We start from the raw sequence: 25,820 nt of genomic DNA, 5'->3' as shown, positions 1-25,820 counted from the left end.
GGATCAACAAAAAGATGATTGCAGCAGTTACAGAGACATCATTGATGAAAACCTGCTCCAGAGGCTCTGGACCTCAGACTGGGGCCAAGGTTCATCTTCAACAAGACCATGGCCCTCAGCACACAGCCAGGAGAACAAAGGAGACCACTCTGTGAATGTCCTTGAGTGGCCCAAGGGCCACACTTGAACGTAATTGAACATCTCTGAAGAGATCTGAAAATGTCTGTGAACCGAGCAAACTTACTGGTGGACGGTTCTGCGAAGAAGAATGGGAGAAACTGTAAAAAGCGTTTAGCATTTAACTAAAAAAGACTTGATTCAACAAAGTACTGAGCAAAGGCTGTGAATACCGTCTTTCACGTTGTCATTAAGGGCTATTGTTTGTAAAATTTTGAGGCAAATGATACATTTCATCCATTTTGGAATGAGGCTGTAACATAACTAAAGGTGGAACCATGAACAATCTAAATGTTATTGTAGCCCCACGGATTGTATTTAATAATCCTGATTCATTTTATTCTAAGCAACAGCCTCGATGTGAGGAGCTGTATATCATCATGTTAGCGTGACTGTGTTGGCAGATGCTGTTGCCATGGAAACCCTACATCCTTTTGCCTAGTGTGATGTCTGAAAAGTGGAGGTGTGAGCTGATTCACACCTCCGCCTGCGTGAGGGCCCATCACAATCTGTGCTTTAGCAATAGAATATTTGGGATTATGATTATTATTATTATTACAACGTATCGTGCCTTGCGTGCCACTCAAAGACGCTTTACAGTTGAAGAATGTAATAAGTGTTGGTAGCAGTTGTAGCAGTTGGTGGTGTGGTGACATAGATGGTAGTAGGTTGGTAATAGTTTCAGGTGTAATTAGTTTCACCTGTGGCCGGCGAGCATTTTCCCAATTAGAAAAGTTCTCTTACATCATCACTTTTATTTCCCAAGAAGCAATTGCCAATAGTTTGTGAAAAAGTCTCAACTTTTACAAACACATGTCCTGTTTGTGTTTATGACGGACGAAACGGCTTTAATTCTGTACATCCTTGTGCTCAGTCTGTCCGTAAGGAACCATTGAAAAACAATATCCACTTGTATTTTTCTGATTTCGAGATATTGTCAAGTAAACAAAGTTTTCTTCTTATGACGATATCAGGATCCGGCGCATTTCTCCGTCCATAACAAATGACCTGTTTGACCTATAAGACAATATTTGGTATCCTTCTTTTCTTCAGACTGTTAGCTACAGAATGAGACCATCCACGATTTTTCTGTCCACGGGTTTGTTTGCTACAGCCTCCGCAAAAAAAAAAAAATGCGCCGCTTGCGACGCACATGGATTCCTCTGTTTACATTAAATAGCGCCGCATGCTAGTGACGTAGCAGACGTTGAATGACATATTATTCTAGCCAATGAGAATAGCTTTAGAAAGAGGGGCGGGACAAAGGGCTTATTGACACAGAATCTTCTGTATTATCGTGCGTAAGGCTCAGGTAAGGCTGTAAAGAGCCAGATTTCTCGGCAGGATTTTACGCATCACGTTTTCTGATTTTATTAGCCTTTTGGACGTGCATTTTGTTAGATATATGTATTATTATACTGATACAAAAATAGAATAAAAATATTATAATTTTCTTGGGTAAACTCATAGTTACACATATGGTTTCACATATATTGTTTTTAGCAGTTATAATGGGTATTAGTGGCCTACAAAACATCAATATGTATGTTTTATGATCATAGAGGAGCTAAAATTGTAATAAAAGTTTGGCACAGTTGGAACATATTTGGATCACTTGAATATACTTTTTGATACAAAAAAGTTAACAGCACCAAAATGCCTGTTCCTAGAGATCTGAAACTTGACACAGTTGTTGTCATGACAACAGCATATGCAGTGAACAGCATAAGCACACAATGAAGTATGTCCTGCTCAGGACCATTACAAATGGACAATATTCAGGCGAGACTAAAAAAAGGATGTTTTGTTTATGTTTGTGCTTCTGTAGTGTAAGTTCTGAAGCCCTGACAGTGTGACATCTGCACATCTGCAGAAACTAGAAGGCCTAAGCTTTCCCATGATGCATCACACTCACATGTGGAACATAAGATCCTCTTTTAATAAACAATAATCATTTGGGTCCAACCATTGTGCACAGGGGGAATAGGTGGATGGGAACAGGTTAAAGGGCTACTAAACACCAAAGCCACTTCGTTTTTACCGATTAACTGTATAAATAGTTTATTTTTACATTTTAGTGCATACATACATCAGTTAAAATGGGGTCCAAAACTCTGTGTGTAATGTTTAGATTTAACTATGGCCACTAAATTTGAATTCCGCTGTCCCTCACTTGTCATCACAGGCACTGCTGCCTGGGGACCCCGCTGCCTGGGGACCCCGCTGCCTGGGGACCCCGCTGCCTGGGGACCCCGCTGCCTGGGGACCCCGCTGCCTGGTGACCCCGCTGCCTGGGGACCCCGCCTCTGTTTGACACCATTTCAGTTCTACAGTAAATGTGCTGCTGCTTCTTGGACTCTTTGTTCATTCGTCAACTGAACAGTGTTAAAACATGTTCCTGACTGAGGGGACACTAGAGTTCTCTGCTCATAAAACCAGGGACCCTGGAGCTTTGACAAAATGAGTGTGTTTAAGACCTTCACAACATATTATTTGTGAGAAATGCTATTGGAACAATAGCTGTGGTGGTTGTTGAGTTAATGTGTGCATGTGCTTCAAGGAGCTCTGTCCTAGAAATGAATGATGCAAACGTGTTTCTGGTGTGGCCTAGTGTCAGATAAGTGTCTGAGGACGCTGCTTTTTACGCTGTGCAGCCTGGAGTTTATGGCCTGGGAAAGCGCGGCAGCCCAATGTGCTGACTGTCCTGACTGTCTCCTGCCCTGCACCTACTGACTGTCCCCTGTCCCATGTGTCCACAGGGGAGTGCGTCCTCCAGAGGGTCCTGATGGTGCGGAAGAAGCTTACATCCAGAGAGGGCCGTGGCTGGCTGTCTGGGACCCTGTTCTGCACTCATTTCAGAGTGGCCTTCGTGCCCCAGGACTGTCCCAACCCTCCGGTAAGTACCCCGGGCCCTCTAGCACCTCGTCTCCTGTAGACCCATGAGGCCTCAGACGCCCTCTCACTGGTGGACAAGTGGACATCTTCTTCTGCGGCACCCATCAATCCAAAACATGCAGGTGCTGCGCCGCAGTGATGGGTCAAATGCAGAGGACACATATCTCTATGGGGACAATTAAGGAATATCTAATATGATCTACAGTCTGCTCCAAGTGTTTTTGTCAAGGGGTTATGAGGGCTCCCAGACTTCCCTCTCTCCAGACACTTCCTCCAACTCCTCCGGGGGGATCCCGAGGCGTTCCAAGAGACCCGAGAGACATTGTCCCTCCAACATGTCCTGGGTCTTCCCCGGGGCCTCTTCCCGGTGGGACATGCCCAAAACACCTCCCGAGGGAGGCGCCCAGGAGGCTCCAGAACAGATGCCCGAGCCACCTCAGCTGGAGGAGCAGCGGCTCTACTCCGAGCTCCCCCCGTGTGACTGAGCTCCTCCCCCTATCTCTAAGGGAGCGCCCAGCCACACGACTGAGGAAACTCATTTCGACCGGTTGTATCCGCGATCTTGTTCTTTCGGTCACTACCCAAAGCTCATGACCATAGGTGAGGTCAGAACGTAGACCGACCGGTAAATTGAGAGCTTTGCCTTTCGACTCAGCTCCTTCTTCACCACAACAGTCGATGCAGCGACTGCATCACTGCAGCCGCTGCACCGATCCAACTGTCGATCTCACGCTCCATCCTTCCCTCACTCGTGAACAAGACCCTGAGATACTTGAACTCATCCACTTGGGGCAAGGGTCATACTCAGGGAACATGCGTCAGAGTGTATACGGTGAAACTGTTTTAAAAGAAACTGTTCATGTGTCATATGTTGGCCCTAAAAATACAAAGATATATCACAAAAAAAAGAAAACCTTCATTTTGTTTTTTAGCGGTATATTTTTGATGAAGGAGAGTTATGTCACGGTTAAAATCTCTCTTTAAAGTTACAAATGTACAACGTTGTCCAATGTTGGAATTGAAAACAAAAGTTTCATACAAATATGTGACTGACCGTGGATAAATCAGTTACAAGTCTACCCGGAGGCATTTTAAGTTATTTTGAGTTATTCACAGAAAGTGTGAATTCAAAGCTATACAATGATGTCTCACTCATGTAGATCTGATCATATTTAAGTAAGTTGTGGTCATTTTAATGTAAACAACTCTCAAAACCTTTCACTGAGAAAACTGCCTCTAAAGTTTCTCACCTGAGTGAGCCCAGAGTCACAGGGGGCGGGGCTCATTTGCATCTCATTGAGATAAGCCCTCCCCCTGTCACACTGACAGCCCCTCCCCCTACAGCTGTCACTCAAGACTCAAGAGGAGTGTTGTTATTGATGGTAACTGGACTTGAATCAGAATTAGAAGTTACTATATTAAAATGGAAATACTTGGATTACAAAAGGCCCTGAATAGAATCAAAGAATCAGAATCAGAATAGGGTTTATTGCCATTTGTGGATAAACAGAATTCACAGGTGATTCAGTGCAACACAAACAGCAAAACATTGAACACTGAGCACTAAACGGCATGATATGTACATAATTAAATATAAAGGTATAAAGTTATGGAGTGCAATAGGAAGTGGTGATATGTACATCATAAAAATGTATTAATTAATGAGATAATAGATATGATATGTACACCATCAGAGTCCAATTACATCAGAGATCACAGCCACATCCTCTTCTGTGCTGTGACTCTTGGAGCTGGGCATGTGATGTCTTTTGCCTCGTCAGCACAGAAAGGCCTGATTTTTTCATGCAGATAGGTCTGCCTGTCAATGTTCAGTCCAGGTGGGTCTGCCTGTCAATGTCCAGTCCAGGTGGGTCTGCCTGTCAATGTTCAGTCCAGGTGGGTCTGCCTGTCAATGTCCAGTCCAGGTGGGTCTGCCTGTCAATGTCCAGTCCAGGTGGGTCTGCCTGTCAATGTCCAGTCCAGGTGGGTCTGCCTGTCAATGTCCAGTCCAGGTGGGTCTGCCTGTCAATGTCCAGTCCAGGTGGGTCTGCCTGTCAATGTCCAGTCCAGGTGGGTCTGCCTGTCAATGTCCAGTCCAGGTGGGTCTGCCTGTCAATGTCCAGTCCAGGTGGGTCTGCCTGTCAATGTCCAGTCCAGGTGGGTCTGCCTGTCAATGTTCAGTCCAGGTGGGACCAGGACACTTGTGGCTGTTTTTCCCGTGGTCGATCACATATATAGGGCTTAATGATTTAACCCATTCAGTTAACAAAAATGTTTTCTTGAGCAGTTGTTGTCATTTGAATATTGAATGTGTCAGAAGTGAAAAATTAGATACTGTATTTTCGACTATAAGTCGCACCAGCCAAAAATGCATAATAGGAGTAAAAAAAACATATATATAAGTCGCACTGGAGTATGAAATTCGTGTGAAAGTGTGAAAATAACAAATGATATCACATAAGTCGCTCCGGAATATAAATTTATATGTATAAAGTATAAGTCACACCCCGGCCAAAACGATGAAAAAAAGGTGCGACTTATAGTCTGGTAAATATGGTAATCATTAGATTTACAATGTGTTTTTCAGGACAATGCTGATCCTGTGCTACTGGGGGACCACGATGTGGCTCTGGCCTCCATAGAGAAGGTGGTCGTGGGTAAGTCCTTCTTAGGGACATGAGGACACTTCACTGAGAGGACACTTCACTGAGAGGACACTTCACTGAGGGACATGAGGACACTTCACTGAGTGGACACTTCACTGAGAAGACACTTCACTGAGAAGACACTTCACTGAGGGACATGAGGACACTTCACTGAGAGGACACTTCACTGAGGGACATGAGGACACTTCACTGAGAGGACACTTCACTGAGAAGACACTTCACTGAGAGGACACTTCACTGAGGGACATGAGGACACTTCACTGAGTGGACACTTCACTGAGAAGACACTTCACTGAGAAGACACTTCACTGAGAGGACACTTCACTGAGAAGACACTTCACTGAGGGACATGAGGACACTTCACTGAGAGGACACTTCACTGAGGGACATGAGGACACTTCACTGAGAGGACACTTCACTGAGAGGACACTTCACTGAGAGGACACTTCACTGAGAGGACACTTCACTGAGGGACATGAGGACACTTCACTGAGAAGACACTTCACTGAGAGGACACTTCACTGAGAAGACACTTCACTGAGGGACATGAGGACACTTCACTGAGAGGAAACTTCACTGAGGGACATGAGGACACTTCACTGAGAGGACACTTCACTGAGAAGACACTTCACTGAGAAGACACTTCACTGAGGGACATGAGGACACTTCACTGAGAGGACACTTCACTGAGGGACATGAGGACACTTCACTGAGAAGACACTTCACTGAGGGACATGAGGGCACTTCACTGAGAGGAAACTTCACTGAGGTACATGAGGACACTTCACTGAGAGGACACTTCACTGAGAGGACACTTCACTGAGAGGACACTTCACTGATAGGACACTTCACTGAGAGGACACTTCACTGAGGGACATGAGGACACTTCACTGAGAAGACACTTCACTGAGAAGACACTTCACTGAGGGACATGAGGACACTTCACTGAGAGGACACTTCACTGAGGGACATGAGGACACTTCACTGAGAGGACACTTCACTGAGGGACATGAGGGCACTTCACTGAGGGGAAACTTCACTGAGAGGACACTTCACTGAGGGACATGAGGACACTTCACTGAGAGGACACTTCACTGAGAGGACATGAGGACACTTCACTGAGAGGACACTTCACTGAGAGGACACTTCACTGAGAGGACACTTCACTGATAGGACACTTCACTGAGAGGACACTTCACTGAGGGACATGAGGACACTTCACTGAGAAGACACTTCACTGAGAAGACACTTCACTGAGAAGACACTTCACTGAGGGACATGAGGACACTTCACTGAGAGGACACTTCACTGAGGGACATGAGGACACTTCACTGAGAGGAAACTTCACTGAGAGGACACTTCACTGAGAGGACACTTCACTGAGGGACATGAGGACACTTCACTGAGAGGACACTTCACTGAGAGGACATGAGGACACTTCACTGAGAGGACACTTCACTGAGAGGACACTTCACTGAGAGGACACTTCACTGAGAGGACACTTCACTGAGGGACATGAGGACACTTCACTGAGAGGACACTTCACTGAGAGGACATGAGGACACTTCACTGAGAGGACACTTCACTGAGAGGACACTTCACTGAAGGAGAGAGGACACTTCTTTGAGGGACAGAGGGCATTACTCTGAGGGATAGAGGGCACTACACTGAGGGACAGAGGCACTACACTGAGGGACAGAGGCACTACACTGAGGGACAGAGGCACTACACTGAGGGACAGAGGCACTACACTGAGGGACAGAGGCACTACACTGAGGGACAGAGGCACTACACTGAGGGACAGAGGCACTACACTGAGGGACAGAGGCACTACACTGAGGGACAGAGGGCACTACACTGAGGGACAGAGAACACTTCTTATTCCCGGGGGAATGCAGACTGTTGGAGAGCGTGTGGCACCATGAGACAAACCACTGTCCTGTTGGACTGTCCTGTTGGACTGTCCTGTTGGACTGTAGAGACAAGGCACTGCAGACTTTAGAACGATGTACTTGGGCCTCACTCCTGCCATGATCACATGACACAAACTGAACGGTCAAGGGCTGGACTGGGATTATTATTGATTTACGCAAAGTGGAAGAAATCACATTCGGACTTAATCTGAAAATGGACAAATTCGAAAGACATTTTGGACAAATAGTTTTCTTTGGACTATATACAATATGTCTTAATTGACTGAATTGACTGTGCTTCCTCTGTTCCTCTTCAGTTTTTGTGACATATGTTTTGAAAAATAAAAACTGGAGGCACCAAATAGTTCCTTTTCAAAAGAGGGGCAGCAGGACATTGTGTGGGACTAGAATGGGACCAATGACACGTCCTGACAGCTGAAAGACACACAGAGACACGTTATGTCTCATGTTGTCAGTGATCTGCAGATAAAAGGCCTTTTGAAAGCCTCGGTTCTCCTAAAGCACATGTATGATTATGTATAGTGCGTCAGATGCCATGCCACACTCTAATGTCCATTAGCCTTAATTCTGTCTCTCTGTCCTTTGTCCCTCTCAGTGGGGCCTAACCGGACCAAGCTGGTGACCCCCTCATCGTCCCTGAAGTTCACCCCAGAGGAGCTGCTGCTGTACTGCAGAGACATGCGTGTAGTGTGTGTGCTGTTCGACCGGCTCACCCCCGACTCACAGGTCCTGCAGGTCAGTCCCCTCAGGGGCTCTGGCCCCGCCCCTCATTCACAGATCATGTTTAAGTGACTCTCACCTATTTGCACAAGTCAAATATATGTAGGATAACATATAGTGCTTTTGCTGTTTTCTTTTCCTGTTGTTAGCTTTCAAATCAAATCAAATCAATTTATTTTTGTAAGGCCCAAAGTCACAACAACAGTTGCCTCTGAGGGCCACAGGGAGAAATGAATCAACAATGTCTGTGGTGGCGATGGAGTCAGACAATGTCTGTGGTGGCGAGGGACGATGTCCCAGGGTCCTCTGTCCTTAGACTCTCCTTCTCGGCCAGGAAAAACTACAAAAAAAACCTCTTTGGGAAAAAAGCGTAGAAACCTGGAGGAGTTCCAGTGAAGGAGAGATCCGACTCTCACAGACGGACACGAGGAGACTGGAGCTGGACCCACTCTTCAGGCAGAAGAGGGACCGTCTGAGTCGAGCTGGACCCACTCTTCAGGCAGAAGAGGGACCGTCTGAGGCGAGCTGGACCCACTCCTCAGATGAGGGACCGTCCACACAGGGCAGGGACCACTTCACCAGGAGAGGGGCATCTGGGTCCACAGGTCCTCAGGAGTGAGAGAAAGAAAAGAAGGCGGTGAACAGTTTGCAAGTGGAATCAAAAAATAAATATTGTTTGATAGCATAAGTAGTCAGAAGAAGAAGAGGATAGTGCTCAAGCTGTCATACTTCCCCCAGCACAGTTACTCCTAGGGCAGCGTAGCTGAAGCTGTGGGTTTATCTTTCTGTTCCTAACTACTCTGACCATAAGCGATTTCGAAGAGGAACGTTTTAAGCCTGGACTTAAATGAAGAGACTGTGTCAGCATATTTAACATGGGTCGGGAGCTGATTCCATAACACAGGAGCTTGGTAGCTAAACGCTCTACCTCCTACAGTACTTTTAGAGACTCTTGGCACCACCAGAAGGCCAGCATTCTGAGAGCGAAGAGCTCTGTTTGGATGATATGGTTCTATAGCATCTTTGAGGTAGGATGGGGCCATGTCATTTATGGCTTTGTAGGTCAAGAGTAGAATTTTGAATTTGATTCTAAACTCGACGGGGAGCCAGTGAAGAGACTCCAGCACCGGCGTAATGTGCTCTCTTCTTTTTGTTCCTGTTAGTAATCTTGCTGCTGCATTTTGAACCAGTTGAAAGCTTTTTATGGAGCTTTTAGGACCTGCTGTGAGCAGGAGTTACAGTCTAATCTAGTCGTTACAAATGCATGGATAAGTTTTTCGGCATCACTTTTAGGCAGGATTCTTCTGATTTTGGCTCTTGTTGTGCAAATGGAAATAGTCTGTTTTACAAGCTTGATTTATATGAGCTTTAAATGAGAGCTCCTGGTCAAATAAGACTCCAAGGTTTCTTACAGTAGAACTGGAGGCTACACTGACATTGTCCACTGTGACTATCTGCTCAGATAGAGCGTCTCGTAGATGCTTAGGACCAGCACAATGACCTCGGTTTGTTCAGGGTTAAGAAGCAGGTAGTTTAGTGTCATCCAGGTTTTTATCTCCTTCACACAAGTACTAAGTCTGTCTACTTGATCGCTCTGATCAGGTTTCATTGATAAATACAGCTGAGTGTCGTCTGCAGAGCAGTGGAAGTTAATGCCATGCTTTCTGATAATGTTGCCTAATGGCAGCATATAAAGAGTAAACAGAATTGGACCGAGTACCGAACCCTGTGGCACACCGTAAATTACTTTAGAGCTTGGTGAGGAGCTCTGATTTACATTAACAAATTGTAACCTATCAGATAGATAGGATTTAAACCAGCTGAGGGCTGTTCCTCCAACACCTACATCACATTCTAACCTCTGCAGTAGAATGTTGTGGTCAATGGTGTCAAACGCTGCGCTGAGGTCCAACAGAACCAGGACTGAGACCAGTCCATCGTCAGCGGCTAATAACAAATCATTTGTGACTTTAACTAGTGCAGTTTCAGTGCTGTGGTGGGCTCTGAACCCTGACTGGAAAACTTCAAATAAGTTATTGTCCTGCAGGTGGCGACAAAGCTGTTTTACTACAACTTTTTCAAGGATTTTAGAGACGAAGGGAAGATTTGAAATAGGTCTGTAGTTTACCAATAGGTCGGGATCTAGATTAGGCTTTTTCAGAAGAGGTTTAATGACTGCATGTTTGAAGGACGTGGAACATAGCCACTTTGGAGTGAAGTATTTATTATATTAAGAATAGGGTCTATAATTAGGGGGAGAATGTCTTTGAGGAGCTTGGAATGGGGTCTAGGACACAAGTGGAGCTTTTAGAGGACATAATGGCTGAAGTTATCTCTGCTTGATCAACAGCTGTGAACCTTTCTAGGTTTACAGGTGGATTTATATGGGACGTTAGATTTACAGCTTGGGCTAGTTCAGGGCTAATAGCGGGGGTAATTTCATCTAATTTATCTCTGATTGTTTTTATTTTATTATTAAAAAATAGGAGGAAATCATCAGAGCTGAGTGTAGCTGGGATTGAGGGCTCTACTGCACTGTGACAGTTTGTTACCATGGCTACAGTGCTGAAAAGGAATTTAGTGTTACTTTTGTTGACTTCTATTAGATTTGAATAATATCTGGTTTGGGCCTCACACAGAGCCTGCTTATAGGACAGCAGGCAACTTTTCCATGCTTTTAGGGATTCTTCTGTGTGAGAGCGACGAAACTTTGTACTTGGAACCATTGGCCCAATATATTAGACAGTCCGAAACAATTTACCGTGTCTAAAATGACGGGACAGATGATGCCCTATTATATTTGACCAAACCCAAAATGTCCATGTCCTTCATGATATTGGTCCAATGTCTGGATACAGGTTACCTGTGTGATAACATCTGGTTGTGTTCACTCAGATGACCTACACCATCGCCAAGTCCTACCAGCCCCTGAAGCCGGGGTCGGTCCTGTCCTTCCAGAATGCAGCACTAGGCAGTGTGGGTACGTACGGCCTGGTCAGCAGCCTCTGGACACTGTGCTCTAGTATGACACGCTCATAGCTCTCAAATGCTCCAATTCAATTAAATGCAGTTTTTCAAAACCCAAAATCACAGCAGCAGTTGCCTCACATAGCTGCACAAAACTGTTGATTTTACCAACGGAAAGATAGAAAATCAAATGATCAAATGGTCATTGGTGAAAATGGTGTATCCAGGTCACATGATCACAACTGGCTGTGTTGTCTAGCGCTTTGGACCTTGGGATGTTTAAGCTACACTCTTCTCACACTCGCCTTGCTTTCATCATGTTTTACTGATTTGGGGTGTGTCACACAGATGTGATCAATAATCGTGCTGTGCCGCTTAGGGAAAGGACGGCTTTGTCAGGAACAGATTTACTGTGCACTTCCTCAGTATCCACCTCCATCTTTACTTGTTTTTTTATGTTTTATGGTATTTATAGAAAATCCACAACAGGTGTCATGCCATTTATGGCTTTGTAAGTTAAATTTGATTCTAAACTGGACAGGAGCCAGTGAAGAGACTCCAGCACCGGCGTAATGTGCTCTCTTCTTTTAGTTCCTGTTAGTAATCTTGCTGCTGCATTTTGAACCAGTTAAAACTTTTTATGGAGCTTTTAGGACCTGCTGTGAGCAGGAGTTACAGGAGAATCTAGACATTACAAATGCAGGAGACGTTTTTCAGGATCGCTTTCAGGCAGGATTCTGATTTTATCTTTATTACGCAGATGAAATAGTCTGTTTTACAGGTTTGATTTATATGAACTTTAAATGAGAGCTTCTGGTCCAATAAGACTCTGAGGTTTCTTACAGTAGAACTGGAGGCGACACTGACATTGTCCAGTGTGACTATCTGCTCAGAGAAAGCGTCTCGTACATGTTTAGGACCAGCACAATGACCTCAATTTGTTCAGGGTTAAGAAGCAGATCATTAAACTGGATTATGTTTGACATGGGGAACTCCAGCTAATGACAAACAACTGCACCAATGCTGCATCAAAGCTGAGCATGTGTCTGTGGTGACACTGTGATGTGTGCAGAGATGAAGCAGCTCCTGAGTAACCGCAGCAGAGACTCTCACATGAACTGGTTTGAGTCGGTTCAGGACTGGGAGCAGGAGCTGGAGCGTTGTGGAGCTGTGGGCTGGAGGGTCTCCACCGTCAATGAGCGCTTTGAGATGGCCACCAGGTAAATCTGACCACCTCTCTGACCATCACCACCAGTCCACAATTACAACATATTTACATATTTTGGGGGCAGTAGTAAGAACTGTGTAATAAAAATCTATTTCTAATGTGTAGTAAATTTCTCACTGAAATATTTGATGTGTGTGCTCGTGTCTGTGTGCTTGTGTCTGTGTGCTTGTGTCTGTGTGTCTGTGTGCTTGTGTCTGTGGTGCTCGTGTCTGTGTGCTTGTGTCTGTGGTGCTCGTGTCTGTGTGCTCGTGTCTGTGGTGCTCGTGTCTGTGGTGCTCGTGTCTGTGTGCTTGTGTCTGTGTGCTTGTGTCTGTGGTGCTCGTGTCTGTGGCGCTCGTGTCTGTGTGCTTGTGTCTGTGGTGCTCGTGTCTGTGGTGTTCGTGTCTGTGTGCTTGTGTCTGTGGTGTTCGTGTCTGTGGTGTTCGTGTCTGTGGTGCTCGTGTCTGTGGTGCTCGTGTCTGTGTTGCTCGTGTCTGTGGTGCTCGTGTCTGTGGTGCTCGTGTCTGTGGTGTTCGTGTCTGTGGTGCTCGTGTCTGTGGTGCTCGTGTCTGTGGTGCTCGTGTCTGTGGTGCTCGTGTCTGTGGTGCTCGTGTCTGTGGTGCTCGTGTCTGTGGTGCTCGTGTCTGTGGTGCTCGTGTCTGTGGTGCTCGTGTCTGTGGTGTTCGTGTCTGTGGTGCTCGTGTCTGTGGTGCTCGTGTCTGTGGTGCTCGTGTCTGTGGTGTTCGTGTCTGTGGTGCTCGTGTCTGTGGTGTTCGTGTCTGTGGTGCTCGTGTCTGTGGTGCTCGTGTCTGTGGTGCTCGTGTCTGTGGTGTTCGTGTCTGTGGTGTTCGTGTCTGTGGTGCTCGTGTCTGTGGTGCTCGTGTCTGTGGTGTTCGTGTCTGTGGTGCTCGTGTCTGTGGTGTTCGTGTCTGTGGTGTTCGTGTCTGTGGTGCTCGTGTCTGTGGTGCTCGTGTCTGTGGTGCTCGTGTCTGTGGTGCTCGTGTCTGTGGTGCTCGTGTCTGTGGTGCTCGTGTCTGTGGTGCTCGTGTCTGTGGTGTTCGTGTCTGTGGTGCTCGTGTCTGTGGTGCTCGTGTCTGTGGTGCTCGTGTCTGTGCAGCCTGCCTCGCTTCGTGGTGGTGCCACAGAGGGTTCTGGACACGGAGCTGAAGAAGAGCTTCGCCCACTTCAGTGAGGGGCGTATCCCGGTCAGTGCAGTTTCCCTGTCCCCTCCCTTGTGTGACTTCATGTCGTGTGACTTCATGTCGTGTGACTTCATGTCGTGTGTCTTCATGTCGTGTGACTTCATGTCGTGTGTCTTCATGTCGTGTGTCTTCATGTCGTGTGTCTTCATGTCGTGTGACTTCATGTCGTGTGACTTCATGTCGTGTGTCTTCATGTCGTGTGTCTTCATGTCGTGTGTCTTCATGTCGTGTGTCTTCATGTCTTGTGTCTTCATGTCGTGTGTCTTCATGTCTTGTGTCTTCATGTCTTGTGTCTTCATGTCTTGTGTCTTCATGTCTTGTGTCTTCATGTCTTGTGTCTTCATGTCTTGTGTCTTCATGTCGTGTGTCTTGTGTCTTCATGTCGTGTGACTTCATGTCGTGTGTCTTCATGTCGTGTGTCTTGTGTCTTCATGTCGTGTGTCTTCATGTCGTGTGTCTTGTGTCTTCATGTCGTGTGTCTTGTGTCTTCATGTCGTGTGTCTTCATGTCGTGTGTCTTCATGTCTTGTGTCTTCATGTCTTGTGTCTTCATGTCGTGTGTCTTCATGTCGTGTGTCTTCATGTCTTGTGTCTTCATGTCTTGTGTCTTCATGTCTTGTGTCTTCATGTCGTGTGACTTCATGTCGTGTGTCTTCATGTCGTGTGTCTTGTGTCTTCATGTCGTGTGTCTTCATGTCGTGTGTCTTCATGTCGTGTGTCTTCATGTCGTGTGTCTTCATGTCGTGTGTCTTGTGTCTTCATGTCGTGTGTCTTCATGTCGTGTGTCTTGTGTCTTCATGTCTTGTGTCTTCATGTCTTGTGTCTTCATGTCTTGTGTCTTCATGTCGTGTGTCTTCATGTCGTGTGTCTTCATGTCGTGTGTCTTGTGTCTTCATGTCGTGTGTCTTCATGTCGTGTGTCTTCATGTCGTGTGTCTTCATGTCGTGTGTCTTCATGTCTTGTGTCTTCATGTCTTGTGTCTTCATGTCTTGTGTCTTCATGTCGTGTGTCTTCATGTCTTGTGTCTTCATGTCTTGTGTCTTCATGTCTTGTGTCTTCATGTCGTGTGTCTTCATGTCGTGTGTCTTCATGTCGTGTGTCTTCATGTCGTGTGTCTTCATGTCTTGTGTCTTCATGTCGTGTGTCTTCATGTCGTGTGTCTTCATGTCGTGTGTCTTCATGTCGTGTGTCTTCATGTCTTGTGTCTTCATGTCTTGTGTCTTCATGTCTTGTGTCTTCATGTCGTGTGTCTTCATGTCTTGTGTCTTCATGTCTTGTGTCTTCATGTCTTGTGTCTTCATGTCGTGTGTCTTCATGTCGTGTGTCTTCATGTCGTGTGTCTTGTGTCTTCATGTCTTGTGTCTTCATGTCGTGTGACTTCATGTCGTGTGACTTCATGTCGTGTGACTTCATGTCGTGTGACTTCATGTCGTGTGACTTCATGTCGTGTGACTTCATGTCGTGTGTCTTCATGTCGTGTGTCTTCATGTCGTGTGTCTTCATGTCGTGTGACTTCATGTCGTGTGACTTCATGTCGTGTGTCTTCATGTCGTGTGACTTCATGTCGTGTGTCTTCATGTCGTGTGTCTTCATGTCGTGTGTCTTCATGTCGTGTGACTTCATGTCGTGTGACTTCATGTCGTGTGTCTTCATGTCGTGTGTCTTCATGTCGTGTGTCTTCATGTCGTGTGTCTTCATGTCGTGTGTCTTCATGTCTTGTGTCTTCATGTCGTGTGTCTTCATGTCGTGTGTCTTCATGTCTTGTGTCTTCATGTCTTGTGTCTTCATGTCTTGTGTCTTCATGTCTTGTGTCTTCATGTCTTGTGTCTTCATGTCGTGTGTCTTGTGTCTTCATGTCGTGTGACTTCATGTCGTGTGTCTTCATGTCGTGTGTCTTGTGTCTTCATGTCGTGTGTCTTCATGTCGTGTGTCTTGTGTCTTCATGTCGTGTGTCTTGTGTCTTCATGTCGTGTGTCTTCATGTCGTGTGTCTTCATGTCTTGTGTCTTCATGTCTTGTGTCTTCATGTCGTGTGTCTTCATGTCGTGTGTCTTCATGTCTTGTGTCTTCATGTCTTGTGTCTTCATGTCTTGTGTCTTCATGTCTTGTGTCTTCATGTCGTGTGACTTCATGTCGTGTGTCTTCATGTCGTGTGTCTTGTGTCTTCATGTCGTGTGTCTTCATGTCGTGTGTCTTCATGTCGTGTGTCTTGTGTCTTCATGTCGTGTGTCTTCATGTCGTGTGTCTTCATGTCGTGTGTCTTGTGTCTTCATGTCGTGTGTCTTCATGTCGTGTGTCTTGTGTCTTCATGTCTTGTGTCTTCATGTCTTGTGTCTTCATGTCTTGTGTCTTCATGTCGTGTGTCTTCATGTCGTGTGTCTTCATGTCGTGTGTCTTGTGTCTTCATGTCGTGTGTCTTCATGTCGTGTGTCTTCATGTCGTGTGTCTTCATGTCGTGTGTCTTCATGTCTTGTGTCTTCATGTCTTGTGTCTTCATGTCTTGTGTCTTCATGTCGTGTGTCTTCATGTCTTGTGTCTTCATGTCTTGTGTCTTCATGTCTTGTGTCTTCATGTCGTGTGTCTTCATGTCGTGTGTCTTCATGTCGTGTGTCTTGTGTCTTCATGTCGTGTGTCTTCATGTCGTGTGTCTTCATGTCGTGTGTCTTCATGTCGTGTGTCTTCATGTCTTGTGTCTTCATGTCGTGTGTCTTCATGTCGTGTGTCTTCATGTCGTGTGTCTTCATGTCGTGTGTCTTCATGTCTTGTGTCTTCATGTCTTGTGTCTTCATGTCTTGTGTCTTCATGTCGTGTGTCTTCATGTCTTGTGTCTTCATGTCTTGTGTCTTCATGTCTTGTGTCTTCATGTCGTGTGTCTTCATGTCTTGTGTCTTGTGTCTTCATGTCGTGTGTCTTGTGTCTTCATGTCGTGTGTCTTCATGTCGTGTGTCTTGTGTCTTCATGTCGTGTGTCTTCATGTCGTGTGTCTTGTGTCTTCATGTCGTGTGTCTTGTGTCTTCATGTCTTGTGTCTTCATTTCTTGTGTCTTCATGTCTTGTGTCTTCATGTCTTGTGTCTTCATGTCGTGTGTCTTCATGTCTTGTGTCTTCATGTCTTGTGTCTTCATGTCTTGTGTCTTCATGTCTTGTGTCTTCATGTCTTGTGTCTTCATGTCTTGTGTCTTCATGTCGTGTGTCTTGTGTCTTCATGTCGTGTGTCTTGTGTCTTCATGTCGTGTGTCGTGTGACTTCATGTCGTGTGTCTTCATGTCTTGTGTCTTCATGTCTTGTGTCTTCATGTCTTGTGTCTTCATGTCGTGTGTCTTCATGTCTTGTGTCTTCATGTCTTGTGTCTTCATGTCTTGTGTCTTCATGTCTTGTGTCTTCATGTCGTGTGTCTTCATGTCGTGTGTCTTCATGTCTTGTGTCTTCATGTCTTGTGTCTTCATGTCTTGTGTCTTCATGTCGTGTGTCTTCATGTCGTGTGTCTTCATGTCGTGTGTCTTCATGTCGTGTGTCTTGTGTCTTCATGTCGTGTGTCTTGTGTCTTCATGTCGTGTGTCGTGTGACTTCATGTCGTGTGTCTTCATGTCTTGTGTCTTCATGTCTTGTGTCTTCATGTCGTGTGTCTTCATGTCTTGTGTCTTCATGTCGTGTGTCTTCATGTCTTGTGTCTTCATGTCTTGTGTCTTCATGTCTTGTGTCTTCATGTCGTGTGTCTTCATGTCGTGTGTCTTGTGTCTTCATGTCGTGTGTCTTGTGTCTTCATGTCGTGTGTCGTGTGACTTCATGTCTTGTGTCTTCATGTCTTGTGTCTTCATGTCGTGTGTCTTCATGTCGTGTGTCTTCATGTCGTGTGTCTTGTGTCTTCATGTCTTGTGTCTTCATGTCTTGTGTCTTCATGTCTTGTGTCTTCATCAAATCAAATCAAATCAATTTATTTTTGTAAGGCCCAAAATCACAACAACAGTTTCCTCTGAGGGCCACAGGGAGAAATGAATCAACAATGTCTGTGGTGGCGAGGGACGATGTCCCAGGGTCCTCTGTCCTTAGACTCTCCTTCTCGGCCAGGAAAAACTACAAAAAAAACCTCTTTGGGAAAAAAGCGTAGAAACCTGGAGGAGTTCCAGTGAAGGAGAGATCCCACTCTCACAGACGGACACGAGGAGACTGGAGCTGGACCCACTCTTCAGGCAGATGAGGGACCGACTGAGGCGAACTGGACCCACTCTTCAGGCAGATGAGGGACCGACTGAGGCGAACTGGACCCACTCTTCAGATGAGGGACCGTCCACACAGGGCAGGGACCACTTCACCAGGGGATGTCATGTCTTGTGTCTTCATGTCGTGTGACTTCATGTCGTGTGACTTCATGTCGTGTGACTTCATGTCGTGTGTCTTCATGTCGTGTGTCTTCATGTCGTGTGTCTTGTGTCTTCATGTCGTGTGTCTTCATGTCGTGTGTCTTCATGTCGTGTGTCTTCATGTCGTGTGTCTTCATGTCGTGTGTCTTGTGTCTTCATGTCGTGTGTCTTCATGTCGTGTGTCTTCATGTCGTGTGTCTTCATGTCGTGTGTCTTGTGTCTTCATGTCGTGTGTCTTCATGTCGTGTGTCTTCATGTCGTGTGTCGTGTGTCTTCATGTCGTGTGTCTTCATGTCTTGTGTCTTCATGTCGTGTGTCTTCATGTCGTGTGTCTTCATGTCGTGTGTCTTGTGTCTTCATGTCGTGTGTCTTCATGTCGTGTGTCTTGTGTCTTCATGTCGTGTGTCTTCATGTCGTGTGTCTTGTGTCTTCATGTCGTGTGTCTTCATGTCGTGTGTCTTGTGTCTTCATGTCGTGTGTCTTCATGTCGTGTGTCTTCATGTCGTGTGTCTTGTGTCTTCATGTCGTGTGTCTTCATGTCGTGTGTCTTGTGTCTTCATGTCGTGTGTCTTCATGTCGTGTGTCTTCATGTCGTGTGTCTTCATGTCGTGTGTCTTCATGTCGTGTGTCTTGTGTCTTCATGTCGTGTGTCTTCATGTCGTGTGTCTTGTGTCTTCATGTCGTGTGTCTTCATGTCGTGTGTCTTCATGTCGTGTGTCTTCATGTCGTGTGTCTTGTGTCTTCATGTCGTGTGTCTTGTGTCTTCATGTCGTGTGTCTTCATGTCGTGTGTCTTCATGTCGTGTGTCTTGTGTCTTCATGTCGTGTGTCTTCATGTCGTGTGTCTTCATGTCGTGTCTTCATGTCGTGTGTCTTGTGTCTTCATGTCGTGTGTCTTCATGTCGTGTGTCTTCATGTCGTGTGTCTTCATGTCGTGTGTCTTCATGTCGTGTGTCTTCATGTCGTGTCTTCATGTCGTGTCTTCATGTTTCTGCTTCTGCAGCGCTGGAGCTGGAGACACCCTCGCGGCGCTGACCTCTTGCGTATGTCCAGCTTTCAAAACAACATCTACCACGAGAAGGACGACATACGGTACTGCCCACTTTATCTGTATTTGATGACTTTGCACCCGATAATGGTCATGTAGGTCAACGCTCTCCAGCAGGTGGCATCAGAAGGTACTGGCACTTCTTAGGTCGGTGTAATCTCCCATTCCTCCAGGACTGTTCCATTGTACAAAAGAGTCAGTTGTATCATCTGGACACTGTTTTAGAAAAACAAGATGTTTCAACTCATCCAAGAGTCATTCTCAATCTGCGGCTCTAGTCTGAGAACTCAGATATGTCTCCTCCTCTGAGCTGCGTGAGCCCTGCTCACTGGGCAGAACCTCCTGACCACAGCCTGTACCTGGAGCACTTTGAGAAGTTTTGTACCGCTACTTCTCAGAGCACATCAATGCTGTGGACCCGCATATCAGGTTTACAAGAGAAGACCCTAAGGAGAACCGCTTGGCCTTTCTAGATTGTTCCACTATCAGGGGAGAGGATGGGAAGCTCCAAATAGAAGTAGGAAACCTGCTGTTTGGCTCTAACCACCCACTACAGCACAAGCTGCTCTCTCAGCCTGTGGATACCCGGCCTGGGCTCTTAACAAAGTTAAAAGAGCCAAAAAAACAGGACAAAAATGAAAAAGGGAACATCCATGAACTCCATGACTCGAGTATTCAGTATCTTGGGAGCTCTGGGACTCAAGTACTCTGACTTTGGGTGCTGACTGTGATGTGTTGCAGGAACCTGGAGCTGATCCTGTTTGGGGGCCACTCCTCCCTGTGTGTGGTGGTGGAGTTGGGGGAGGAGCTGCCCTCACCACTGGACATCCAGCTGGCCCACAGCCGCCTGCGGGCCCTGTGCCTCGGAGGTTAGCCCACAATACCAACACTCCATATCCCCGCCCACTGCTCTTCTGCACGGGGCGAGGCAGAGCGGAGGGTCACGGGGCGAGGCGGAGCGGAGGGTCACGGGGCGAGGCGGAGCGGAGGGTCACGGGGCGAGGCGGAGCGGAGGGTCACGGGGCGAGGCGGAGCGGAGGGTCACGGGGCGAGGCGGAGCGGAGGGTCACGGGGCGAGGCGGAGCGGAGGGTCACGGGGCGAGAAGGAGCGGAGGGTCACGGGGCGAGGCGGAGCGGAGGGTCACGGGGCGGAGCGGAGGGTCACGGGGCGAGGCGGAGCGGAGGGTCACGGGGCCGGAGGGTCACGGGGCGGAGCGGAGGGTCACGGGGCGAGGCGGAGCGGAGGGTCACGGGGCGAGGCGGAGCGGAGGGTCACGGGGCCGGAGGGTCACGGGGCGAGGCGGAGCGGAGGGTCACGGGGCGAGGCGGAGCGGAGGGTCACGGGGCGAGGCGGAGCGGAGGGTCACGGGGCCGGAGGGTCACGGGGCGAGGCGGAGCGGAGGGCCACGGGGCCGGATGGTCACGGGGCCGGAGGGTCACGGGGCGAGGCGGAGCGGAGGGTCACGGGGCGAGGCGGAGCGGAGGGTCACGGGGCGAGGCGGAGCGGAGGGCCACAGGGCCGGAGGGTCACGGGGCGAAGCGGAGCGGAGGGTCACGGGGCGAGGCGGAGCGGAGGGTCACGGGGCGAGGCGGAGCGGAGGGTCACGGGGCGAGGCGGAGGGTCACGAGGCGAGGCGGAGGGCCACGGGGCGGAGCGAAGGGTCACGGGGCGAGGCGGAGCGGAGGGTCACGGGGCGAGGCGGAGCACAGGAGTAGGAAAACATCCATTGTGCAGTTTGGTGTTTTTTAGGTGCTGCTTTAAGGTGTGATATTTATGTCCCTATGGGAGAAAACAGCTTTTGAGTTACAATGCCCTGTATAAATCTATAGATATATTGTTTCCACTTAAAACGTGATATGCTGAGTTACAATTACAATTCCTCTGAAGCATGTGGAGAAAGAGTCCTGTCCTGCAGTCACAGTGACAATCACTGATGTTTGGACCATGCGTCCATGATCAACTGTCCATAGACCCGCCTCCTCTGGACACAGGGGGGGCACACGGGGGCTCCAGAAGTGAGCAGGGGCTCTTCTGTGTGAAAGCCTTCAGAGTAGAATCCACAAATCAGAAGTAGACAAAAGCTAATAGAAAGTGCATGTAAGTGTCATTTTGAAAGAAGATGTTTGTTCTTTTGATAGACTTCATGAGTATGTAGAGGTTCAATCTCAAGGTACCACGTGTTCTCCCTGTGGTGCAGACGTGTCCAGCTCAGTGTCCGTGCCTGACGACAAATGGCTGTCCACTCTGGAGAGCACCCACTGGCTCCACTGCACCAGGTAACGCTTCCACTGCACAGGTAACGCCTCCACTGCACCAGGTAACGCTTCCACTGCACAGGTAACGCCTCCACTGCACCAGGTAACGCCTCCACTGCACCAGGTAACGCCTCCACTGCACCAGGTAACGCTTCCACTGCACCAGGTAACGCCTCCACTGCACCAGGTAACGCCTCCACTGCACAGGTGCGCCTCCACTGCACCAGGTAACGCCTCCACTGCACCCGGTAACGCCTCCACTGCACAGGTAACGCCTCCAGTGCACCCGGTAACGCCTCCACTGCACCAGGTAACGCCTCCACTGCACCAGGTAACGCCTCCACTGCACCAGGTAACGCCTCCACTGCACCAGGTAACGCCTCCACTGCACCCGGTAACGCCTCCACTGCACCAGGTAACGCCTCCACTGCACCAGGTAACGCCTCCACTGCACCAGGTAACGCCTCCACTGCACCAGGTAACGCCTCCACTGCACCAGGTAACGCCTCCACTGCACCAGGTAACGCCTCCACTGCACCAGGTAACGCCTCCACTGCACCCGGTAACGCCTCCACTGCACCAGGTAACGCCTCCACTGCACCAGGTAACGCCTCCACTGCACCAGGTAACGCCTCCACTGCACCCGGTAACGCCTCCAGTGCACCCGGTAACGCCTCCAGTGCACCCGGTAACGCCTCCAGTGCACCCGGTAATGCCTCCACTGCACCAGGTAACGCCTCCACTGCACCCGGTACCGCCTCACCAGGTAACGCCTCACCAGGTAACGCCTCCACTGCACCCGGTACCGCCTCCACTGCACCAGGTAACGCCTCACCAGGTAACGCCTCCACTGCACCCGGTACCGCCTCCACTGCACCCGGTACCGCCTCCACTGCACCCGGTACCGCCTCCACTAGAGGGATTCTAGAGGGCGACTCCAGTGAGAGAATGAGTCCAGTTTGTTCCAGACATTGGACCAACATCATGAAGGAAATGCATGTCATTAGGTTTGGTCAGATATAGTGGGACCTTGTCGTATCAATTGAGACTCCATAAACCAGTGATACATTGGGCCTATGGTTATAAGTACAACGCAGAAAACAGGGGGGACCAAGCATAGCCCTGCCTGATTCTGGATGAGGCCTCTGACGCTGAATCACTCGACAAGGTCTGTACTCAAGGGTGATGTTGATTTGATGCACTTGTGTTGTTGGGGATGTTGTTTGTGTGTTGAAGCTTGTGTCATGTCCCAGAGACGATAAAAGATCTTATTTTATGTTGGGCTGTCGTAAAGATCCCCAATATTTTGTGTTATTAAATCATCCATTTTCAATGTTCTCAGCTGAACTCAAACGTTTTCACTGCATCTAGACTTGTTTTTTTATTTGGTTTGATTTCCCTCTTGCGGTGAAAATGGTGTACATTTGGGTGTATATTTGTTGGTACACCAGAGCGTAGTATTTATGATCCCCGGCAGGACCAAGACAGAGGAAGTGTAGGGTTAGCACGGGGGGTTAAATTGTTGTCTTTTTTATCATTGATTAGGTGTTGGTTTCAGGGTTTTATGTATATATTTATGTATAGTTGAATGCGTTATAGTGCACGGTGGCAAAGGCGGTTAGCGCTCTTGCCTCCCAAGAAGGAGATCATGGGTTCGATTCCCGGACCAGACCAACATCACATGATCTCTCTGGGTGGAGTCTGCATGTTCTCCTCGTGTTACCGTGGGTTCTCTCCGGGTTCTCCGGCTCCTCCCACTGTCCAAACACATGCATGTGTGAGGCTAAATTGGTGACTCTAAATTGGGCCTAGTGAATGAATGTGAGAGTGAACTGTTTGTTATGTCTATGTCTCTGTGTTAAACAAGTTGGCCACTGTCCAGGGTGCAGGCCCGAAGTCACTGGGATAGGCTCCAGTCACCCGCGACCCCAAAAGGGAACAAGCGGTAGAAAATGGATGGATGGATGAATGCGTTTATTGTTTTTTATGGAGGTTTTAGTACATTTTTACGAGCAAAAGATAATGTCAACAGGCCTGGTAATTATTTATAGTTCGACCCAATGGTGTAGACCAGATAAAAGGCGCCTGAACCATCAGTCCTGGTTCTGCTGCTGGAGAGGACACTCAAACCTTTTTGCACATGCACTTTTGCACTTTATTTTGATTGAAAATTAAAAAAAAATTGGACCACAATTATTTTGACTTTAACCGCTCCGGCCGTCCTACGTCACACCTTGTTCAAGAGTCTTGAACTTAATTTAGCCAAGTAGCTTGTGTTCTGCTGTTATAACATTATGCAAATATGACATGGTTCAGGTCCGGACTCATTAGGTCCAGACCTGAACCTGAACGTGGGTTTAGGTCTGCATCCCTAATGACGCCTCAGTCAGAACACCTGGAGAGAACCCGGAGAGAGATCATGTGATATTGGAGTCGCCCAGGAATCAAACTCATGATCTCCTTATTGGGAGGCGACAGCTCTAACCGCTCTGCCACCATGCACCCCTGTCCTGGATTTTAAATCACACATTTGTGCCAGGACCACATCTATGTTTGCGTCCACGGTCTTTTTGAATCTTGTCAGATATCTCGCATAGAGCTGTTGTAATCCTGCTCCTGGTCTCCTCTGGTGCCGCGCCCGGTCCTGAGCCGGTGCGGGCGGAGTTAGTTAGCTAGCGCGACTCTTGGTCACGTTGTTCTGTTTTTTAGACATTTTTGCACAACAAGTGTCCAAGCTCATTATAAGTCTGCTCCCACTGGTGAACTGGTGATACAGACCGATGAGTCCAACGGATTCAACCACAGCCTAAGGTCGGTTTCCAGAAGAAGTGCAGCTTGCAGAAGTATTCAGCCTTTTTCCCTGAGTGCAAACAATTGCTGTCAGAAGTTGGCTGATGATTGAACGTTCACCTGGTAGAGGTCGTCTTCTCAGCCGAAGGTCGACGGACTAGAATCCCGTTCTCGACATAAACATCAAAGCCCATTTATCAGTTCACACCAAACTAATGAACCACTGCACCCTGTCACATGTGCACTTCCTGTAACCACGCCAGGGCACAAGCTCAAAAAGATTTGGACCATTTGCTTCAAGGCCGATCTTGTAAATGTTTGGTGGTTGTTGTAACCATCATGTGGATGTGGTGTGTGCAGGTTGTGCTTGAGGAAGGCGTCAGAGGTGTGCTGTCTGCTCCGGACGGGTCACCTGACTGTGGCTCTGCAGGGTGAGTGTTCCACATCCTGCTGCTGCTGCTGCTGCTAATGCTGCTGCTGCTGCTGCTGCTAATGCTGCTGCTGCTGCTGCTGCTGCTGCTAATGCTGCTGCTGCTGCTAATGCTGCTGCTGCTGCTAATGCTGCTGCTAATGCTGCTAATGCTGCTAATGCTAATGCTGCTGCTGCTAATGCTGCTGCTAATGCTGCTAATGCTGATAATGCTAATGCTGCTGCTGCTAATGCTGCTGCTAATGCTGCTAATGCTGCTAATGCTGCTAATGCTGATAATGCTAATGCTGCTAATGCTGCTGCTGCTAATGCTGCTGCTAATGCTGCTAATGCTGATAATGCTAATGCTGCTAATGCTGCTGCTGCTAATGCTGCTGCTAATGCTGCTAATGCTGCTAATGCTGCTAATGCTGCCGCCGCCGCTGCTGCTGCTCGGCTTTCACTGTGTTTAAACATAATATTGCACATAATAAGACCCCATGGGAAACACAGGGACATTCAGACGCACTTACGGACACACGGAGAATAGTGAACAGGACAAATAACTTATTCTTAACTTCTAAATCTTTATAATTCGTCTTTGGTGAAGCTAAAGTTAAACTACAGCGATCTCATCAATGTCCTCATTGTATTTTCCTCCCCAATTCTATGACGCTCAGTCCACTAAACAACACTATTAATGCACTTTGAAGTTTTGCAGTTGAACGTAAACTTTCTGTGCATTAAAAGCTTTTATCTGCACTATTGCACCGTATTTCAGAAATGATAAATAGACCGTGTGGATGTGCTGACGCTAGCTACTCTAGCTTTAGAAGAACTTTTGTATACTACAACCTGTGCGCGGCCTTTTTTCTGCAGGATTGTTAAGTCTTTGCTCCCGGGGGATGGTACAGAAGTCTCTCTTCATGGCTGCGGCCTGCATTTTATGTCTCGCATCAATAAATCATTACGACTCTAAACTCCTGTAGTGCGCAGCTTGTTAACAGAGGACAATGGGGAGTTCTGCCTCAATCAGTGTCTGACGATCAGTGGATGTCACGTTTAGTCCCTGTTTGTCTCAACTTGGCCCTAGGGGGAAGAGGCCCTGCTCTGAGGAGGTAGCACCAAATGGAAATGCTCTAAAGCAGGGTTAAGTAGAGTGGAGTAGAGTAGAACTAATGCAAAAGGCCTA

The 25,820-nt window shown here is 47.7% G+C and overlaps 1 protein-coding gene across 1 annotated transcript in view; it reads left to right on the top strand.

Moving 5' to 3' along the window:
- The window catches only part of mtmr11 (myotubularin related protein 11), a 59,267-nt gene that overhangs the window by 13,151 nt on the left and 20,296 nt on the right, over nucleotides 1–25,820 (top strand). The window contains exons 3-12 of the mRNA XM_072461046.1: nucleotides 2,937–3,073; nucleotides 5,660–5,729; nucleotides 8,268–8,407; nucleotides 11,288–11,372; nucleotides 12,432–12,579; nucleotides 13,684–13,771; nucleotides 19,129–19,217; nucleotides 19,915–20,042; nucleotides 21,372–21,450; nucleotides 24,580–24,650. Of these exons, the coding sequence (XP_072317147.1) occupies nucleotides 2,937–3,073; nucleotides 5,660–5,729; nucleotides 8,268–8,407; nucleotides 11,288–11,372; nucleotides 12,432–12,579; nucleotides 13,684–13,771; nucleotides 19,129–19,217; nucleotides 19,915–20,042; nucleotides 21,372–21,450; nucleotides 24,580–24,650 (1,035 nt within the window). The remainder of the gene's footprint in view (nucleotides 1–2,936; nucleotides 3,074–5,659; nucleotides 5,730–8,267; nucleotides 8,408–11,287; nucleotides 11,373–12,431; nucleotides 12,580–13,683; nucleotides 13,772–19,128; nucleotides 19,218–19,914; nucleotides 20,043–21,371; nucleotides 21,451–24,579; nucleotides 24,651–25,820) is intronic.

This window comes from Eucyclogobius newberryi, unplaced genomic scaffold (assembly GCF_026437365.1).
Source record: "Eucyclogobius newberryi isolate DKJ021-1_F unplaced genomic scaffold, fEucNew1.0.hap1 SCAF_3, whole genome shotgun sequence".
Taxonomy (NCBI): domain Eukaryota; kingdom Metazoa; phylum Chordata; class Actinopteri; order Gobiiformes; family Gobiidae; genus Eucyclogobius; species Eucyclogobius newberryi.
The sequence above is the reverse complement of the archived record's forward strand: the minus strand, read 5'-3'. Positions and strand labels throughout refer to the sequence as shown.